This window comes from Erinaceus europaeus, chromosome 7 (genome assembly GCF_950295315.1).
Source record: "Erinaceus europaeus chromosome 7, mEriEur2.1, whole genome shotgun sequence".
Classification (NCBI taxonomy): domain Eukaryota; kingdom Metazoa; phylum Chordata; class Mammalia; order Eulipotyphla; family Erinaceidae; genus Erinaceus; species Erinaceus europaeus.
The window spans coordinates 50,350,171-50,372,584 of record NC_080168.1 but is presented as its reverse complement, the minus strand read 5'-3'; the positions used below and the strand labels follow the sequence as shown (position 1 = coordinate 50,372,584).

Here is a 22,414-nt window from a genome sequence, read left to right as displayed (position 1 = left end):
ACTCCATAGTCACATAGGGCATTTAGTTGTCATGTCCCTTTAGTCCCCTTTACTCTGGACCAGCTCCATGCCTTTTTCTTGTCTTTTCAGATAAGGACACTTCTGGCTCCTCTAACAAGCAGCTTAACCTCTGCCTTCCCCTACTGCACTGGTGGCATGATGGACATATTTGGTTGTTTGTTTGTTTGTTTGTTTGTTTATTATTTTACTGCCATCAGGATTATCACTGGGGCACAGTGCCTGCACATGAATCCACCATTTCCAGTAGCCATTTTTTCCATTTTTTTTTCTTTCTTTCTTCTTCTTATCTTATTGGATAGAAGAAAGAAAAATTGAGATAGAAGAGGAGAGAGGGAGAGGGAGAGAGACAGACAGACCAGTAGACCTGGTCTCCCCTGCAGGTGAGGGCTTGGGCTCAAACCCAACTCCTCAAAGGGGAATTTCCTTCTAAGTCTCTTCCCTCTGAGCTGTGTGTCAGTCTAGGAGTATGGGGTACCTTCCCCATCCTCCCTGTCCCCTCACTCCTCTCTCCAATGCAGGCAGCATGGAAAAGCCAGAGTGTGCAGTTAACCAGGGCCCCTGCGTCACACAGAGAGTCACTCTGCAGTGCCAGCCACCTCCACTACTCTCTGCATAAGGAACATTCCCTGGGCTCAGCCATGGGTCCTGATGTTCTTATGGCAAGTAGTGATAAGGGTCTTGACCAATCTAGACAGTTATAATGGCAAGAAAGATAATACCATCTCTCTCATCCCCTCCCCCCCTTCACATCCAGCTCGCTGGATTCTTGTATTCTTTAGCAATTCCACTGCTCACTGGTCAATTTTTGCATCCCTTTTATTTCAGATATAGAGTGACAGAAAGAGAAGAGAGACACCACAGTTCTGCTCCATCATCCATGGAGCTCCCCCAGATGCTATGAGCTCCCAAGTGGTGCTGGGCTTAAATACAGAGTTCTATTAGATGCACGCCCTACATGTGAGCTATCTTTCAGTCCCAGAACATTTTATTCTTAAAGTATCATGTAAGCAATACATGTAATATCTTTTGGTCTATAGTGTCTCTGTGTGTGCGCACATACACATACACCTCCAAGATGCCAATACAATTTCAGCACCACTCAACCAAAACAGCAAATAAACTACAAAGTATCTCACAGTGGGTGATAGCACACCTGGTTAAGCCACAGGTTACCACTTACAAGGACCAAGATTCAAAAAAAAAAAAAAATCCGACTTCTCACTTACAGCAGGGAAACTTCACAAGCAGTGAAATAAGTTTGCAGGTCTCTCTCTCTCTTTCTGTTTCTCCCTCTCTCCTCTCAATTCCTCTCTGTCTTATCAAATTAAGAAGGAAAAAAAAGAAAAAGAAAAGAGATATGGTCACCAGGAGCAGTAGATTCATTAGTTTAAGCACCAAGTCCCAGTAATAACCCTGGTGGGAGAAAGAAAGGAAGGAAGGGAGGGAGGAAAGAAGGAAGAAAGAAAGAAAGAAAGAAAGAAAGAAAGAAAGAAAGAAAGAAAGAGTAATAAAAAAGGAAGAAATGGGAGTCAGGCAGTAGCACAGCCCATTAAGTGCAAGGACGGGCGTCGGGCGTAAGGCTCCTGGTTCAAGCCCCCGGCTCCCCACCTGCAAGGGACTTGCTTCACAGGTGGTGAAGCAGGTCTGCAGGTGTCTGTCTTTCTCTCCCCCTCTCTGTCTTCCCCTCCTCTCTCCATTCCTCTCTGTCCTATCCAACAATGACTACAACAATAAAACAAGGGCAACAAAAGGGAATACTAAAAAAAAAAACAAGAAAGAAAATTAAAAAAAAGGAAGAAAGAATCTCACAACATATCTTCAGGCAAAAAGAATCTAAGAATCCATGGTTTTAAGTGGTGCATCTGGACCACAAGACAGCTCACTCAGTACAGCATAGGGCTTATGCTGCATAAGACCCTGGGTTTGAACCCTGGCACCACATGAGAACATCATGATGGCACTGAGAGAGCCCCATGGATGGTGGAACAGTGCTGTGGTGTCTTTCCTCTGTCTCTTCTCTCTTTCTCAAAATAAATAATGCATCTATGTAAAGCTCTTACAGCAGGTGGGTTCAGTTCCTAGTCACTGAACAGACATGACCATGGTGCACAGGGGGATAGGAAAGAGCCCAGCCCTTCAAAGTTTAAGAAAAAAATTTAAGTACTTTTACCCTTTAGCCCATGAGGTGCCTCAGTACTGCAGGTGGAGACTCTGAGGCATTCAGTAAAAACTGTTACACTGTCAGGACAAAATTGATAGACATATGATTTTTTTTTTAACCAGATCACTGCTCAGCACTTATGGTGGTCCTGAGGATTGAACCTGGGTCCCTAGAAACTCAGACAAGAAAGCCTTCTTACATGGGTGGTGATGGACCCAGCTGAGTACACGTTACCATGCTCAAGGACCTGGGTTCAAACTCCCAGTCCCCACTTGCAGGAGGAGAGCTTTCATGAGTGGTGAAGCAGTACTGCAGGTGTCTCTCTGTCTCTCTCCTTCTTTACCCACCCTCTCTCTTCTCAGTTCCTGTCCTATCAAACAAAAAGAAGGAAAGAAAGAGAGAAAAAGGGAAAAGTAGAAAGAAAGAAAGAAAGAAAGAAAGAAAGAAAGAAAGAAAGAAAGAAAGGGAAAGAAAGAAAGGACTATCAAGAGTGGTAGATTTGTGGTATAGGCACTGACCGCAGATATAGCCCTGGTGGCAAAAAAAAATCTTTCTGCATAAATACTATTTTATCTCACCATCCCTAAGTCCCTATCTTTTGCCCCTTGTCTCCTGAACCCCAAATGTATCTACTGCCTGAGCATGCTTAGTCATAGGCCTTGTCCCACTGCACCTCATTAATGTGACTAGAGTAAGTGATTAGAGCTAATATCAAGGGCACTTCTGTTAATAATTCATCAGTTATTAAGCAACCTCCAGATGTGGTGAGTGATGGAGTAGCTGAAGGAAAACAGATCTTTGCACTTGACCGGATTCGTGTGTAATCCAGGAGGCATGGTCTTCAGAAAAAAAAAAAAAACCCAGGGACTCTGCAGAACAGCAGGGCCTGCAAACTGTGCTGCTTCACATTTAATGTCTCTGTGACTTGAATACCTTCAAGTTAACTGACCATCCAACTCTACTCAGTGGATTTTCTTTCTAGGTGGCACATAAAATAGTCAGGTTTCTTCCAAACACATGGCATCATAGGGTCAAGAAAACATACAGTAATTAAAGGACCATTTACTTTAGAGCAACGGGTATTTGCTTGTTGGAAAGTGAGCCTTTGTACAGGTAGTTAATAAAGTTACTGCGGAACTAGGGGTCATTGTATGGCTGTGATTGCTCCTTGCTGCCTGGCTCAGGTTCAAGGTTCCTACTCTCCAGAGTAGGCACAGCTGGGGGCAGGGGCTGGAGTAGGTGCCTGCACAGACCAGGCTGATATTATAGTTTCCGAGGACAATGGGGCCAGTGGGGTAAATGAACATACACAAAGAATCCTACTGGAGGCAGAAGTTCTGAATCAACAAGCTGCTTTGTGTGTGTAGACAGAAGAACCATGGGTGTTCAGAAGACAGAGGGAAAGAGGGCGCACAGAACAGCACACTATCCAGGATGGAGCTCCAGGCCTACAGGATTGGGGTGGAGGGCAGGAGCTGTCTGCTGGGGTATATTTTGATCTGCAATGAAGAGAGGGTGTGTGTGTGTGTGTGTGTGTGTGTGTGTGTGTGTGTGTGTGTGTGTGTGTGTGTGGTTTTCCCATCTTGGGAAAGGAACTTAAGTAATTTCCCCCTCAGATTCCTTCTTTGTGGGATGGTGAGCAGGCATCTGTGTTCAGTGGTGTGAGAGGGTTGGAATAGGAGTGCATGAATGAGCAAAGTCACTCGGTGAGAATTAAAGTGAAATCTGCCATCACAAAATATTGGAGGGGGGGTTGGGGAGACAACATAATGGTTCTGCAAACGACTTTCATGCCTAAAGCTCTGAGGTCCCAGGTTCAATCCCCCAGCACCACCACAAGCCAGAGCTGAGCAGTGCGCTAGCCTCTCCCCTTGTCTGAAAATTAAAACACTAATATCTTTTCACACACATTGTTTAAAGAAATACTAGAGGAAAGAAAGTGATGAAACAGAAAGCAGTTCGGCCCCTTCTCAACCATACAGATGGGGAGGGACAAGAAGGGACATGATGGAGAGTCTTGGAGTTGTGGCAGGTAGATGGCCACAATGGGCCCCAGCCAGGCTGCACCTAGAAGGGAGGGCGCCTTAGAGTGGAGGTTCGGAGAAGCGCAGGAGGGATCTGGGGGCTGTCAGGTCTCAGAGAGCAGACGCGGCTGTGGATACCAACAGTAGGAATAGTGATTTTTGTAGAACGTTTGCCACCACCTCCGCCTAAATCCAAACCACCGGAGAATCTGTTTCTGGCTTCCAGGCACAAACGTCCGATCAGGGGCCGGCAGAACTGCACCCGGCTGTCTACCCCGTGGAGGCGGAGCGTGCCCCTGTAGGTTCCAGGCTGCACGCCCCGCCCGAGGCCCTGGACCCGCCTTCTGAGTCCGCACAGTTCCTGGGCGGAACCCACGCACCCGCTCCCCTTGAGACCGCAGGCTCCCCGCACCCAAGTGCCGCGCCACCATGCTGGGCATGATCAAGAACTCGCTGTTCGGCAGCGTGGAGACTTGGCCGTGGCAAGTTCTGAGCACCGGGGCCAAGGTAAGCCGGCGGGGGGACCTGAGGAAGCTGCCCCACTGCTGTCGGCCGGGGGTAGGATTGACCTGGGCCCCCGGAAATGTGGGGGTCCCCGCTGGTGAGCGGGGATGGGGGTAGCTTTGGGTCGGGTTTCCCTGTTTAAATATTACAGACACCCCGACCTCCTAGGGGTTTGTGGGGGCGCCAGCCGCCTGTTGATTGCATGCCTTCATAGCTGCACGCCGATCTGCGGGCGAGGGGGCTCAGCTGCAGAACCATGCACAAGGCTCTGGGTTCCAGGCCAGGCTCCTCACGGAAACAGACAGAAACGGGGGCCGCACGGTGGTGCGCCTGGTTGAGTGCACATGTTACAATGCGCAAGGGCCATGAGTTCGAGCTCCCCGTCCGCTCTCAGTCCCCACCTACATTGGGGAAGCTTCAGGAACAGTGAAGCATTTCTGCAGATGTCTCTCCTTCTCTCCCTCTCCCTTTATCTTCTCCTTCCCCTCTCAATTTCTCTGTCTTATCAAAGTAAAAAAAAATAAGTAAAATTAAAACATTAAAAAAGAAAGAAAAATAGAATATCATAAATGGTAGAGCGATACTTTGCCCCCCCCACCTCAATTTAAGTTAGACAGAAAAGGACTAAGATTTCATAAAATAAGTATTCCGGGTTTACTGAGAGAACCCAGGTCACAAAACAGGCTGAGCAAGCCCTTGTCCCTGATTGTAAAGGATTCAGCTCTATTTGCAGAGTTCTTGTGGGTGGGAGCACTGGGAAGAAGCCCTCTTTTCTACAGAGGGTCTCCAGTATCTTCCCAAAGGCAGCATCCTCCGACCCCGCCCCCATAGATGTGTTGGATAGCATGTGAAAAGGCCAGGGGATGAGGGGGCACCCTGTGCTGTTGGTCATTACTGCTCTAGAAGGAGTGAGGAGGCAGAATTGCTGGATCCCCCAGATTTGCAGCAGTGCTAGCAGGGCACACTGGGCGCCCTCCCCCCAGAAGCCAGGGGTTGACTACTAGCTGACAGAATCTTTGCAGACACTCCACATGCTCAGCCTGGTAAGAGCCTCCTTTGGAGAAGGGTTAATATCTGGGGTCCAGGCTCTGCTACCACATACAGTGATGGTCATACAAAGCCCCCGCTAGAGTCTAGCCTTCTCTCCGAGTCACAACAACCAGGGACCCATCACTTCATGTCCCTTCACCCTTCTGCATCTCAGCTTCCTCCCCAGGAGCAAGAATAAGCCGCTTAGCTTGCTGGAGGGTTTTGTAGTCAAAGGCCCGCAGGCAGCTAGGTAGGCAGGCCTGGAGGTTCTAGACTAGAAGGCAGGGCGGGACTGAGGCAGATCCAGCCAGTTGCTATTCAGTAGTTACTAGGTTTTTAAGGAAAACCAGAAACTCAAGATTCTTTGTGCAAAATCTCCCCATTGACAATTCATTCAAGGATGGGAAGATGCCTCAGCAGAGCGCTGGCACTGCATGCGAGCACCACAGAAAACACCAGGCAGGATGCTGTGTGGTGAAATGGTGCTCTGGTGTCTTTTTTCTTCCTCTGCTCGCTCTCTCTCTCTTTCTCTTTCTCACACACACACACCTCGATCTAGAATAAAAAACTGTGCCGGGGGCCAGGCGGTGGCGCACTTGGTTAAGCACACATATTATAGTGTGCAAGGATCCAGGTTCAAGCCCCTGGTTCCCACCTGCAGGGGGAAAGCTTCACAAGTGGTGAAGCAGGGCTGCAGGTGTCTCTCTGTCTCTCTCCCTTTCTATCTTCCCCTCTCGATTCCTGTCTCTATACAATAATAAATAAATTAATTAATTTTAAAAAACTGGGCTAGGAAAGCCACTCACAGTCTCTTACATGTGCAGGGCCCTGGGTTCGTTCCCCAGCACTGCATTAAAGAAAAGAATCTATTCATTCAGCAAGTTATTTGTTGAGGGCCTAGGGTGTACCAGTCAATCTTCCAGGTAGTGGAGTTAAAGCAATGAACAAAACTGACAAAAGTCCCCGCCCTCTTGGAGCTACTGTTTCAGTGTGCCTAATGTTTATAGAGCAGTCAAATAAATGTATCACTGCTGTGAAGGAAAAACAAGCAGGGAATGGGGAGTGGGGAGGAGGAAACTGATATGAGGAGGTCAACTATGTCAGTATTAACTGCTGGCCACTAACTCCAGGTGTCCAGACACCACTGTCTGAAGAGCTGTCTGTGGACTTGGTTAGGGGACCTTGAGGGTCCCAAGAGATTTGTTGACGCCAAAGACAAAGCAACCATTTATTCCTCCAGTTAAATGGAGTTGTTTAGAATCAGCAACAAAAAGGCAGGAGCCAGCAAGATAGCTCACTTGGGAGGGTGGTTGCTTTGGACCTCTGTCCCTCTCAGTCTGTCTCTCTTGCTCTCTTTGTATCTGAAAAAGAGTCGGCCCAGACTAGTGAAGCCCTGCCAACAACAACAAAAAAAGGTAAAGGCAACATGGCCTATACCATCTCAGACAAGACAGGTACATTTCCCTAGAACAAAATCTAGCACCCCCTTATGTAACTCTTGAGGGGAAGTTCTTCCTTTCCCTGGGGGAAAGCCATCACTTCCTGTTGAAAAGGCAGGGCATGCTGGGTCCTGTAGTTTTAGTTTTCTGACTGCAGGGCTGGGCACTCTGGCCTCCTGACCTCACTTAAACAGGGCTTCTGAATATGTATTTTCACAAGTTCAGTAAATCCAGGTTTCACATTGTACTGAGTGTGGTCTTCATAATTTATAAAGGGGGGAAGCTTCATGAGTGGTAAAGCAATGTGGCAGTTTCTCCCTCTCTCCTCTCCCCTCTCAATGTCTCTCTATCCTATCAAGTAAAAGAAAGGGAAAAAAGGGGAAGAGGGAAGACCACCAGGAGCAGTGGATTCATCATGCAAGCCCTGTACCCCAGAAATAACCCTAGTGATTATAAAAGATAAGTAACATAGGGACCGGGTGGTGGTACACCTGGTTGAGCGCACACCTCACTGTGGAAGGAACTGGATTCAAGCCCTTGGCCCCCACTTCCAGGGAGAAGCTTCACAAGCAGTGCAGCAGGGCTGCAGATGTCTCTCTCTTTTCTCTACCTCCTCCTTCCCTCTCAATTTCTTCATATCCAAAATAAATGAATAATTTTTAAAAAAGTGATAGTAACTAAAATAATGATAAGTGCAAACCACCACCACCACCACCACCCCAAGAAGCAACCGCCCCCAACATCTAATGGGTGGAGAGGCCAGACTGCTGAGGACATTATCAGGGACCTGCAACTCTGTTTGCAGGGCAGGAGGGTGGGGACACCCAGCAGTCTGGGTTAGGGTTTGTGGGCCTTGTGGGTGCCAAGGGCAGGGCCAGTAATACTTAGCTGACATCTCCACAGACCTGTGTCTCCCTTGCTCTCCTTTAACATCATAGCTGTGAATCTGGGCACCTCCACTTGCCCAGAGGACTAGGGCACCTTGCTTAACCTCCTGTGCACCAGTGTCATCTGAAAATAAAGATTAAAACACAGGGGCAGGGGCAGGCAGTGGAACATCTGGTTGAATGTATTCATTACCATGAGCAAGGACCCAGGTTCAAGCCCTCGCTCCCCACCTGCAGGGAGAGGAAGCTTTATGGGTGGTAAAGCGGGTCTGCAGGTGTCTCTTTCTCCCTCTCTATCTTTCTCTACCTTCTCAATTTCTCTCTGTCTCATCTAATAAAAATAGAAAAAAAAAATCCACTGGGAATTCTTAGTGGATTCTTAGTGCAGGTACTGAGCTCCAGCGATAGCCCTAGTAACAATAAAAAAAATAAAAGTTAGGAAAAAATAAAGCACAGAAACTTGTCACATGTGCAAGGCCTGAGGGAGTGAATGGAAGAGTCCATGTAAAATGCCTCAAAGCAGACCTGACACTAGAGAGGACACAGGCTGACTGATGCTGGTGATGCTTTTCTTTAGAAGAAAGCTGGCCCCCAGATCATCATGGCCACCTGCCACAGTGATCTGTCGGGTCCTATAGGAAGAGGCATTCTCTTTTTTTTTTTTTTAATTTCTTTATTGGGGAATTAATGTTTTACATTCGACAGTAAATACAATAGTTTGTACATGCATAACATTTCCCAGTTTTCTATATAACAATAAAACCCCCACTAGGTCCTCTGTCATCCTTTTTGGACCTGTATTCTGCCCCCCCTCCCCAGTCTTGTACTTTGGTGCAATACACCGATTCCAGTTCAGGTAGCAAGAGGCATTCTTGCAAGATTGTCATTCTGGAACTTGAACTTGATCAGGGTTCCCACTGTATGCTACTTTGGTGGTGGGTGGGTGCAGTGTGAAGCTAAGCACTGTGATCTTACAATCTTGTAGCCCACTATGAATCACACATAACAATAATAATAAATAAAAGAATGATAGAGCCATCCTGTGAGCCTTAACCCCTTTCTCAACCGCCTGTCTTTCCTGCCTGAGGACAGAGCTGAAAGCCCCTGTCCCTAGAGACTCCTCTGCTCCAGACTCCCCTGGACACTGAGACCCACGTACAGAGCCTTCCCTTTGCAGCACACAGCTCACTGGACTTAGAGCAGGTGGAATTGACTGAAGGTCAGCCCCCCCCACCCCCGTACCTACAAGCCCTTCCACTGCTTGGCCAGACACCACCCACCTCTTCTGGCCTGCCGTGTGATTTCTTCACCACATCACGCAGCATCGCACTGCTCTTCAGCTCAGCTTCCCTTTTCCCAGGTGCCTGGCACAGTCCTTCCTAAATCAGTCATTGCATTGTACCTGCAGTGACTTTTCATGCAGTTCTTCTCTCTACCCATCCAGACTGCCCACATCATATTGACCTCCAGCTCTGTGGCACCGTATGGACACTTTCAGTAATTGTTGATTCCCTGGATCAAGGTGTCAATGGCTGAAAGGCCAGTTAGGACAATTCCCCCCACCCTTTTCTCTTAAAGATAAGACAGAGGCAGGAAGGCAAAGAGAGAAAGGGAAAGAGACCACAGCACAAAAGCTTCCTATGATGTGGTGGGGACCGGGCTTAAAGCTGGGTCCTGAACACGGCAGAGCAGCTCACTATCCAAGTGAGCTATTTTGCAGACCTCAGTTGGACAGTCTTCACCTCAAAGTCATTGTGGCCTACTATAATATGTAAATACACACACCCACTTCCCCTGCTCCCCCCAAAAAAAAAAAAACTAAGGTAAAATTTGTTTCAATGAACTTCAATACCTCCTTCAGGTGAGAGCTTTTGATTCACAAAAAGGCATTGCGGGAATCTCAAGCCAGGGACAAGACTCTTAGAGGATGAGGGTACTGTAAACAATGGTGAGCTCTGGCTTTCTCTGTTATGAGAGACCCAGAAAGCAAACCCCGACCCCCATGTTTACATGGTGCAGTTTGCTACTGGAAGCTCCCTGCAAGTGTCACTCAGCCTTTTGGGGAGGGGAAGGGCTCACAGCAGAAAGGAAGCAAGAACAGGACCCAGAGTCAAGGCCAATTTGTGGTGTCTGACTCTTAGTCTGGAGAAACCTCTTCTGGCCCATGTGAAGGGAATTTTGTGAAACTGGTGTCAGGGTTTGCTTTTAGCTGCCCCCTCCCTTCTCTCCCACAACTCTTCTGATTTTTTATCATAAGGAAACAGGTCTTTTGGCATTACAAGTATCAGACTGCAATACTAAACAAGCTCTTCTGGCATACTCAGGCTCCCCCACTCCAGCAGTCATGTCACTATGAATTGAGAATCTTGAATCTAGAATGGCCTGAGAAGGCCTGTTTGACCAGCCTGGGGCAGCCAAGTCCTCGACCTTCTCTTATTTTCCCAGTCGCCAAAAGAAGGCAGCTTCATAATCTGTCAGTTTGGAAGTGCCCTGAGAACCCACAGTGGAGCTGAGCATAGGGCTTAGCTGGAGGAGAGGTTGAGGCTTTGCAGAGTCCACGTACTCAGAGGGTAAGCAAAGGGCCTGACTTAGGCTGGGTTCTGGGCTGCAGGTAAACCCCACCTACCACACCTGCTAGTGTGGTAGTTCATCAGTGGGATGAACTAGGGAGATGCACCCACATCTGGGAAGACAGTGTGAACAGAACTCCACTGGGGCACGAGACAGCTAGGTGAATACAGCATATACCTCACTGTGCCTGAGGCCTGGGTTCATTCCCTGGCACCATGTGGGAACACCAGGACAGCTCTGTGGAAGGTCGAGCAGTGCTGTGGTGTCTCCCCCTCGCTCTCTTCTCTCCCGCTCTGTCTCTTTCTCCTCCTCAGAATGTATAATTTTTGGTGAAACTGGGTCAGTGGTGCTGCTCCGCAGTACTGCACATGTATAAGGTCCTTGGTTAATCCCCTGGTGGTGCTACATTAAAAAAATTAAAAATGGCTGAGAAAATAATATAGTGGTTTTGTAAAAAGAACCCAGATTTAGTTGCCAATACTATCATAAGTCAGAGTTTAAAAAAATACTGCTAATAAAAATTCTTAGAAATAAAAAATCGGGAGTCAGGCGGTAGTGCAGCAGGTTAAGCGCAGGTGGCACAAAGATCCCCATTTGAGCCCCCGGCTCCCCAGCTTCGGGGGAGTCGATTCACAAGCGGTGAAGCAGGTCTGCAGGTGTCTTTCTCTTCCCCTCTCTTCCCTCCTCTCTCCATTTCTCTCTGTCCTATCCAACAACGACAACAGCAATAATAACTACAACAATAAAACAACAAGGGCAACAAAAGGAAATAAATAAATATTTTTTTAAAAAGAAGGAAAAAAAATCGATTCTTCTTGAACTGTAACCCTGGTAAGCAGTATTGGGCATTTGAGTTTAGAACACTGTTGCAGGATTTCTTTCTCTCTTCCTGTCCCAGTTTCCTCCTCTCCTTTCACTGGCTCTCCTGCTACTCAAATGTTAGACTTCCTAGTTTAATCCTTTGATTTTCTTTCCTTCTCCTTTTTCTTTCCCCTGCACATAACTTTCTGGAAAAATTCCCTTTTATTTATTTATTTTTACCACCAGAGCACTGCTCAGCTCTGGCATATGATGGTGGTAGTGGGGGATGGGGGGGTTGAACTTGGGACTTTGGAGCCTCAGGCATGAGAGTCTCTTTGCATAACTATTATGCAAAGTTATTTGCATAACTATTATAACTATCTGTCCCGCCTTGGAAATTTACCTTCCAGCCTTCCTACTGATTTTTTGTTTCTGATGTATTTTTAGTTTCCAAGATATCTTCAATGTCTAGACATTTTTTTTAAAAAGCAATCTGGGTGTGTTGCAGTGGCAAGGGATACAGTATCTTCTCTTCTCTGTCTGAGAATGTTGATCATCTGCAGCCTCTTCTGCTGTTTTCCACTTGTCAGGAATCCCAGGGTCTATTCTTCATGGCCCTAAGACTCTAGCTCATTTCCCAGGTCTTGTCTTCATACCTTGGCTCATCACAGGTCCCCAATTTTACCATAAGCCAGAGTTTAAACAAAGAAATACTACTAATAAAAATTTTTAAAAAGAAAAAAAATCATTGATTCTTCTTGAACTGTAACCCGGGTGGTCAGTAGTCCTGGGCGTTGGAGGGGTATTTTGTCCCTCTGGCAGCAGGCCTGTTGCTGCTTCTGGAAGCATCACAGGTTGCTCCTATACACCTCTTCTCTGTTCAGGGAGAAATCTCCTATGAGGAGAGAACCTGTGAAGGTGGGAGGTTCGCCACTGTGGAAGTGACAGACAAGCCGGTGGACGAGGCTCTGCGGGAAGCAATGCCCAAGGTCATGAAGTACGTGGGTGGCTCCAACGTCAAGGGTGAGTGTCCTAATGGGTCCTGGGTGTTATTCATTTTTTTTATTAATTTTTTTTTAACCCTTGGCAAGGTACAGAAGAAACCATCCTATTCCCCTGTAGGTCCTTCAGAGGTTGGACAAATAACCAAAGAAGTACCAAACAGCCCCCACCTCTCTCCCTATCTCCACCTTCTAGATGTCTCTCTGTCTATATTCAGCAAATAAAGCATATATATATTTTTTTTTTCTCCCCCCACCTCCAAGGTTACCACTGGGGCTCAATGCCTGTATGACAAATTCACTGCTCCTAGTGGCTTTTTCCTCCTCATTTTATTGGGTAGGATAGAGAGAAACTGAGAGAGGAAGGGGAGATAAGAGAGGCAAAGAGAAAGATAGAAACCTGCAGATCTGCTTCACCATTTGTGACGCATTCCCCCAGCAGGTAGGGAGGCAGGGGCTCGAACCCAGATCCTTGTGTGTGTCCTTATACTATGTGCACACTGCTGCCAGGTGTGCCACTACCCGGCCCCCTAAGTAAATATTTTTTAAAAAGAAGCTTCAAACAAGCTGATTAAAGAGAAGGAGAGGAAGTTGGGCAATAGCACAGTGGGTTAAGTGCCTGTGGCATGAAGTACAAGGACTGGTGTAAGGATCCCGGTTCGAGCCCCCGGCTCCCCACCTGCAGGAGAGTCGCTTCACAGGCAGTGAAGCAGATCTGCAGGTGTCTTTCTCTCCCCTTCTCTGTCTTCCTCTCCTCTCTCCATTTCTCTCTATCCTATCCAACAATGACAACATCAATAACAACAACAATAATAACTACAACAATAAAATATAAGGACAACAGAAGGGAATAAGTAAATATTTAAAAAGAAAAACGAAAAAAAAAAAAAAGATATAGCAAGCCTACAGCCAACATCATACTCAATGGTGAAAAACTGGAAGCATTTCCACTCAGATCAGGTACTAGACAGGGCTGCCCACTATCACCATTACTACTCAACATAGTGTTGGAAGTTCTTGCCATAGCAATCAGGCAGGAGCAAGAAATTAAAGGCATACAGATTGGAAAAGAAGAAGTCAAACTCTCCCTATTTGCAGATGACATGATAGTATACATAGAAAAACCTAAGGAATCCAGCAGCAAGTTTTTGGAAATCATCAGGCAATACAGTAAGGTGTCAGGCTACAAAATTAACATACAAAAGTCAGTGGCATTCCTCTATACAAACACTTAAGTTAGAAGAAAGTGAAATCTAGAACTCAGTTCCTTTTACTATAGCAATAAAAAAACAATAAAGTATCTAGGAATAAACCTAACCAAAGAAGTGTAAGACTTGTATACTGAAAATTATGAGTCACTACAAAAGGAAATAGAAAAAGACACAAAGAAGTGGAAAGATATTCCATGTTCATGGGTTGGAAGAATTAATATTATTAAAATGAATATACTACCCAGAGCCATCTACAAATTTAATGCTATCCCCATCAAGATCCCACCACATTTTTTAGGTACGGGAGTCGCTTCACAGGCAGTGAAGCAGGTATGCAGGTGTCTATATTTCTCTCCCCCCTCTGTCTTCCCCTCCTCTCTCCATTTCTCTCTGTCCTATCCAACAATGACAACATCAACAACAACAATAACTACAACAACAATGAAAAACAACAAGGGCAACAAAAAGGGAAAGTAAATAAATATTAAAAAAAAAAAGAATATTCACCACAGAAGAGATCCAAAAGGCTGAGAAACACATGAAAAAATGCTCCAAGTCTTTGATTGTCAGGGAAATGCAAATAAAAACAGCAATGAGATACCACCTCACTCCTGTGAGAATGCCATACATCAGAACAGGTTGCAGCAGCAAATGCTGGAGAGGGTGTGGGGTCAAAGGAACCCTCCTGCACTGCTGGTGGGAATGTCAATTGGTCCAACCTCTGTGGAGAACAGTCTGGAGAACTCTCAGAAGGCTAGAAATGGACCCACCCTATGATCCTGCAATTCCTCTCCTGGGGATATATCCTAAGGAACCCAACATATGCATCCAAAACATATGCATCTGTGTACACATATGTTCTTGGCAGCACAATTTGTAATAGCCAAAACCTGGAAGCAACCCAGGTGTCCAACAACAACTGAGTGGCTGAGCAAGTTGTGGTATATCTACACAATGGAATACTACTCAGCTATTAAAAATGGTGACTTCACCATTTTCAGCCCATCTTGGATGGAGCTTGAAAGAGTCATGTTCAGTGAAATAAGTCAGAAACAGAAGGATGAATATAGGATGATCTCACTGACAGGCAGAAGCTGAAAAACAAGATTAGAAGAGAAAACACAAGGAGAACCTGAACTGGAATTGGCTTATTGCACCAAAGTAAAAGACTCTGGAGTTGATGGGGGGAGTAAATACAGGTCCAAAAAGGATGACAAAGGACCTAGTGGGGGTTGTATTGTTATGTGGAAAACTGAGAAATGTTATGCGTGTACAAACTATTGTATTACTGTCGAATATAAAACATTAATCCCCAATAAAGAAATTAAAAAAAAACACTCATAGCTAGGCTATGTTGCACTGTGTGCCTTTAAGGTACTTTGATATATCCGTGCTTTGGACACCTGCATGGCTCCCTGATTTTCACGGTCATAAATTCTGGTGCAGTAAATATCCTGCCACCTGTGGAGCCTTTTCCATATTTTGGATCATTTCATTAAAATTCATGTTTAGATAGAAAGTAGATACTGATTGGTCTTCATAGATTTTCTCAAATTTTTCCCCCAAAGAGCTGAGTCACTGCCCTTCCACCTCCAGCATATACAAACATTTTTTTTGTGTGTGTGTGATTGTATATCTTCATGTACATTACTTGCTAATGATTCCTAATGTAATTATAGTAGTAGTAGCTATTACAATGAAACAGAAATATAGACTAAACCAGTATTGCCTTATCATACTATGTGAGAAGTGTTTTGTTATTTTGTTACTCATCTTAAGAACAGATGGTCAGGGCAGAGCCTTGCGGAGAGCATTCTCTGCAGCACCATCTCACTTGTCTTGCCTGCCCACAGGAATTGGCATGGGGATGACTGTCCCCATCTCCTTTGCCGTGTTCCCTGCCCAAGATGGCTCCCTACAGAAGAAACTGAAGGTCTGGTTCCGGATTCCCAACCAGTTTCAGAGCGACCCCCCCACCCCCAGTGATGACAGCATCCACATTGAGGAGCGGGACTCCATCACTGTCTACTCCATGTAAGGAGCCTGTTTTTGCCCCCTTCTCCCCCCCAGGAGCGCTGAGCCCTCACCACCATTGCCAGTGAGTCTGTGTATTATTCTTATGTCTAGAGAGAAACATTAGGGACTGGAAGCCAGCTCAGCCCATCAGAGCCCCAGAACTGCAAGCCTGAGAGCCTAGGAGCAAGAGCTGAACACTGCTCTGCTTTCTCTTATGTGGCCAAGAGATGGCTCACCCCACAAAGCGCACACTTTACCATGAATGAGGATCCAGGTTCAAGTCCCTGGTACTGCTTGGAAACACCATGCACAGGTGAAGCTTCATGAGTGCTGTGGTATCTCACTCTCTCTCCCTATCATCTCTCAGCTTTTATCTGGAGAAGGGGCAGTGGAGTTGCACAGCTGTAAAACCCCAGCAGAGTCATGGTGGGGAAAAAAAAGAAAGTTTTAAAATGAAGCTATGGAGAGAGGGATGCAGTGGTAGTGTGTAGGAATTGCATCCAAGGGGCCCCAGGTTCAGTCCCCAGCTCTGTCATATGCCACAGCTGAACAGTGTTCTGGTCTCCCTCACCCTCTCAAAAATAAATCTAGAAAGAGAAAGAAAGAAAGGAAGAAAGAAAGAAAGAAAGGAAGGAAGGAAGGAAGGAAAGAAAGAAAGAAAGAAAGAAAGAAAGAAAGAAAGAAAGAAAGAAAGAAAGAAAGCCAGCCAGCCAGCCACTAGGGTTTGGAGAGGTGACTCAGAGGTAGTGCACATACTCTGCATGTATGAAGGGACCCTGAGCTCTGCCCCCAACAGTCCTTAGCAACAAGAAAGATAGAAACAAGCAGAGCATGGGGCCAGACAGTGGTGTACCTGGTTAAGCACACACATTATTGTGCACAAGGACACAGGTTCAAGCCCTTGGTCCCCACCTGTAGGGGAAAGCTTCATAAGTGGTGTAGTGTTGTTGCAAATGTTTCTCTGTTTCTCTTCCTCTCTATCTCCCTCTACCCTCTCAATTTCTCTCAAATTCTCTATCCAATAATAAAGTAAATAATTTTTTCTTAGTTTTTTAAAAAAATATTTATTCCCTTTTGTTGCCCTTGTCGTTTTATTGTTGTAGTTATTACTATTGTTGTTATTGATATCGTTGTTGGATAGGACAGAGAGAAATGGAGAGAGGAGGGGAAGACAGAGAGGGGGAGAGACAGACACCTGTAGACCTGCTTCACCGCTTGTGAGGCGACTCCCCTGCAGGTGGGGAGCCGGGGGCTTGAACCAGGAACCTTGCACTTTGTGCCAAGTGTGCTTAACCCACTGTGCTACTGCCCGAATCCCATAAATAATATTTTTTAAAAAGAAAAAGAAACAAATAGAGCATCACAAATGGCAGAGTGGTGCTCTGGTGGTCTTTCTCACACACACAATTAAAATGTGTATACATATTAAAAACAAATACTAATTCTGGCCCAGAGAGATAGCTCACGTGGCAGGGTGCATGTCTTGCCATGTACATTACCCAAGTGTAAACCCTGAGACCACAGGAGCACCATAGCTCCAAGGGAACTCCAGTGCTGTGGTGTCTTCTCTTTCTCTCTTTCAGTCCACCAACATTTGCATTTTGTCTGAATAAATGTCTGTGCCAATTGCCAAACTGCCTTGAGGAGAAAGAGAGAGTTAGAGAGAACTGCCTCTGCCTAAGCAGAACCCCTAAATGGGCAGGAGGAGGGTTCTGGAAAAATGAGAGACTCTCTGGATCAAGCTGTGGTGTAGGAATACCCACACATCTGGAAGCATTTTTTAAAAATTATTTATTTGTTTATTCCCTTTTGTTGCCCTTGTTGCTTTATTGTTTTTGGATAGGATAGAGAGAAATGGAGAGAGGAGGGGAAGACAGAGAGGAGGAGAGAAAGATAGACACCTGCAGACCTACTTCACTGCTTGTGAAGTGACTCCCCTGCAGATGGGAAGCCGGGGGCTCAAACCAGGATCCTTACTCTGGTCCTTGCACTTTGTGCCACTGTGCACTTAATCCGCTGCGCCACTGCCCGACTCTTGGAAACATTTTATAATCCCAGAATGCCAGAAGGTGAGAGCCCCTACCTTGCACCCCATTCACTGCCCCTGATCCCTGGGCCTTCAAGCAAAGCACATGTGCCACCCGTCACTCCAGTCCTGCTTCCTGTGCCTGACTGGGGCTCACAATTCCCTGACCATAGAATACAACTACCACAGAGCTGGGGAGGCAGCATAATGGTTCTGCAAAAGACTTTCTCAGGCTCTCAGGTCCCAGGTTCAAGCCCTAGCACCACCATAAGCCAGAATTGAATAGTACTCTTGTTTCTCTCTATAAATATAGGCATAGCTATAGATTATAGATATACACACATATATTATTAAAATAAAACAAGGGTGGGGTAGTTAACATAGTGGTTATGCAAACAGACTGTCATGCCTGAGGCTCCAAGGTCCCAGGTTCAATCCCCCATACCAGAAATATATATTATAAATAAATCTTTTAAAATATTTACTTATTTATTATGGATAGAGACAGAAATTAAGGGGAATGGGGAGACAGAAAGGAAGAGGGAGAGAATGAGAGACCTACAGCACTTCTTCACCTCTTGTGAAGCTATCCCCCTGCAGGTGGGGATGGGGGACTTGAACTCCTGTCCTAGCACACTGTAATATGTGCACTCAACCAGGTGTGCCACCACCCAGCTCCCAAGACAAAATATATTTACAAAAAAAGGACAGCTACAGATCACTGCATGTTTGCATTCAGATGCCAACCATGCCTTTCCCATAGAACCAGTGACTCCCCCTTTCATAAGAACACACTGTGTGCCAGCCCTGAGCCACACACCCACAGATCCCAGGACACACACATACAACCTCCACCCCAGAAGCAGCTGCCACTGGGGAGTTGGTTCTGTTGGTGGATACCCTCCTGAAAAATAAATCCATGAGAAACCTTGCAACCTTGCACTGGACAAAATTGGTGACCACTCCCACGGGCCTCTGAGTTTAGTTGTGTAGATGCTCTGCCCCGGTTCTGCAGCCTAAGGCCAGGTGGCACAGTGCCCCCTAGAGGCTGGTGAGTGTACTGCATCTGGGCTGCTGGAGCCTCCTCCTCCTGGATCTCCCAAGTCCTCATTCAGACTGTAGCCTCCACAGCAGAGGTTCAGGGGAAGCAGATTCTAATGAAAGAGTGTCTTTTCCCAGGGTGGCAGGTGCTTTTGGTGCAGAATATGCCAAAGTTGTCTGGGTACAGGAGTGCCAGTGAGACTGAGCCCTTCTGAGGGATGGGGGTGTGTCTGCTATCTCATGCTACTTACTACTACCTGCTTTGCTTTTTTTTTTTTTTTTTTTGCTCCCATGTCTTGGGAGGCAAGATATCTTGGTCAACCAAGCATTCTTTGGTTTAGATCTCAGCTGTCCTGCTTAGTAGCAAGGTGCTGTGTGGAAAGTTACTTAGTTTTTCCAAGACTGTTTCCCTCCTCTGTGGAGTGCTGATAATATAGAACCTCCCTCTTGGATGCCTACTAGGATTTACTGAGATATACTGTTTGCACAGCACTTAGTGTTTATGGCCTGCAGTGCCTTTCAGTCATTATTCTTTTCCTCTGTCTTCTTCTTAGTTCATAGACATGAGGATGATGTAATTAAATCAGGTCAGTGGAGATTCAAGCAGGTGGGCCAGCAAAATAGCTCACCTAGATAATGGGCTGCTTTACCGTGTGAGCAGCCCAGTTCAGGGCCCCCACTGCATTGAAGGAAATTTCAGTGTTGTGGACTCTTTCATTCTTTCTCTACCTTTGTCAAAATGGAGAGAGAGATGAGGAGAGGGGAGGGAGGGGAAAAGATTTCAAGAAGATGGGGCTAGTTTCTATTCATTGTTTTTTCTAGACCCAGGAAATGCATTGCTACACAGTCTGTGTGTGTGTGTGTGTGTGTGTGTGTGTGTGTGTGTTTTGCTACACAGTGTGTGTTTAACTACTTAGTAGGGGTGTGTTCTTCCATTTTGTGTATGTGTTCACTCTTCTTTTTTATTATTTTTTATTGGGGGGATTAATAGTTTACAATAGGGTGGGAATAAATAGCATAATGGTTATGCAAAGAGACTGTCATGCTAGAGGCTCCAAGGTCCCAGGTTCAATCTCCCCATACCACCATAAGCCCAGCTTTTTTTACTCTGGTAAAAAGAAAAAAGAATAATAGTTTACAATAAATAGAGTTGTTGGTCCATGTGTAACATTTCTGTTTTCTGCAAAACACTCTCACTCCCAGCCAAGGTCCTCCTTTACTAGCTTGCACCTGGACCTGAAAGTCCTCCCACCCCCAGAGTCCTTTACTTTGGTGCAATACAGGAATTTTAAAAATTACACAAAGATTGACTCAGATCATGGAACCCTCTGTATTCATCCCTCACCATCACTGAGAATGGACTTTAGGTCAATGTTGTCTTCTGCCCTCACAACCCATCTCCTGCCCTACATTTGTTTTTAGGTGAAACCCGGATGTTTTATTTCATTCATATCTCAGTGTGGCTACTGAAGACTTCTTAAAAACCAAATCCTAGGGAGTCAGGCAGTAGCGCAGCGGATTAAGCGCAGGTGGCACAAAGCACAAGAACCTGCTTAAGGATCCCAGTTCGAGCCCCCAGCTCCCCACCTGCAGGGGAGTTGCTTCACAGGCAGTGAAGCAGGTCTGCAGGTATCTATCTTTCTCTCCCCCTCTCTGTCTTCCCTTCCTCTCTCCATTTCTCTCTGTCCTACCTAACAAAGATGACATCAATAACAACAACAATAAGTACAACAACAATTAAAAACAATAAGGGCAACAAAAGAGAAAATGAATAAATATAATTTTTTAAAAAAATAAATGAATTAATTAATACTTTATTAAATAAAAACAAATAAATGAAAAAATAAAGTGAGCTGTTAAAATCAGATGCATAGATGTTCCCTTTTAATTCCCAGAATCTAAAACTGATAAAGGTGATAAGTTACTTGAGAGGCTGGCACCAAAGCACAACCTAGCCACCTGTGATGTCCTATCAGTTTGTGTTTCTCCTTTTTAGACAGTACTAGGATTTGAACTGGAGGCTCCACACATGTAAGGCATGCATTCTACCACTAATCCACCTTCTTAGCTCCTTGAACTTTATTTTAGTTTTGTATATGGTCTTGGGTTAGCAAATGGCCATTCCCCAACTAGCCACTTGGTGTCGCTGCACTGTCAAATGTAAGTTTAAAGACACTTTACAATGGAAGACCTTCAGCAAGGGAGCAGGAGGCAAAAGCACTATTACAAACAGAGTAAGTGCTCTTGAAGACATACATTTATTTATTTATTTATTTATTTATTTATTTATGCCTCCAGGGTTACCACTAAGGCCTGATGCCTGCACTATCAGTTCACTGCTCCTGCAGGCCCTTCCCCCCCCCCATTTTGTTGCCCTTGTTGCCGTTTTTATTATTGTTGTCATTGCTGTTGTTGAATAGGACAGAGATAAATTGAGAGAAGACAGAGAGGGAGAGAGAAAGATAGACACTTGCAGACCTGCTTCAGTGCTTGTGAAGCGACCCCCTCCCCTCCTGCAGGTGGGGAGCCAGGGGCTTGAACAAGGATCCTTACACTGGTCCTTGTGCTTCGTGCCATGTGCGCTTAACCCAATACACTACTACCCAGCCTCCCTCTTGATGACATTTAATTCTAGAGTGGAAGCTATCCATCCTTTATTCATTCTCTCTCTCTCTCTCCTCCTCTGTCTTCTCTGGGACTTCATCATTTTGCGAAATGGCTACAAGGCACAATGAGGCTCTGTGCTGGGCACAGGAAAATTAAGAGCAGGAACTAATGGTGATGATGAGGGGGAGAGGCCCAACTCAGCCTGAATTTCATTCTGTCAGGTTGAGCCAGGCTTATCCAATGTCATCGAGCACAGCACACTGATGGTGATGATGAGGGGGAGAGGCCCAACTCAGCCTGGAAAGGAACAAGGACATCTAACCCGCTTGTGAGATCTGCCCTCATGAGATCTGCCTCGCATGGTTAAAACACCTACAAAGGAAGACTTTATCTTATTTTTTAAAGATTTATTTATTTAGTTATGATGGAGAAGGAGAGAGATAACCAGAGCATTAATCTGGCCTATGTCATGCCAAGAGTTAAACCCAGGACCTCATGCTTTAAAGTTCATTGCTTCACCCACTGGACTGCCTCCCGGCCACCCTAGGAAGACTTTAGCTACTCAGGGGGAGGTGCAGTCAGGAGAGACCAGTGAGCATGTGCATTTAGCACTGGGTAGCATTTGCAGATGGCAGATTCCATCCTCACAGCCACACAAAGCCATGGGACGGTTTGCCCCATTGTACAGATGAGGAAACTGAGGCTCAGCCCAGAAGTCCCAATGTGGTAGAGATGGGGTTGGAACAGAGGCTACCTGATAATGACCTTACCATTTACAACCCTTTCCTTCTTTCCTCATCCTCCTCCACCTCCTCCTTCTTCCTTCTCTCTCTCACCAGGGTTATCTCTGGGGCTCTCAGTGCCTATACCACTCATGATGTCTATTTTTTAAATTTCCCCTTCCTTCCCTTCCTACCTCCCTCCCTCCCTCCTTTTATTGGAGACAGAGATCAATTGAAAGAAACAGGGAAGATAGAGACACCTGCAACATTGCTTCACCATTCGTGAAACCCCCCCCACACACACACTTTGGTAGGGACTGGGGGCTTAAACCTGAGTCCTTGTGTATGCGAAT

At 45.8% G+C, this 22,414-nt stretch overlaps 1 protein-coding gene across 1 annotated transcript in view; it reads left to right on the top strand.

The window, feature by feature from the left end:
* The first annotated feature begins 4,551 nt into the window (after window positions 1-4,551).
* Window positions 4,552-22,414, top strand: part of HEBP1 (heme binding protein 1) — a 32,658-nt gene continuing 14,795 nt past the window's right edge. The window contains exons 1-3 of the mRNA XM_007515778.3: window positions 4,552-4,713; window positions 12,322-12,460; window positions 15,503-15,683. Of these exons, the coding sequence (XP_007515840.1) occupies window positions 4,636-4,713; window positions 12,322-12,460; window positions 15,503-15,683 (398 nt within the window). The 5' untranslated portion in view covers window positions 4,552-4,635. The remainder of the gene's footprint in view (window positions 4,714-12,321; window positions 12,461-15,502; window positions 15,684-22,414) is intronic.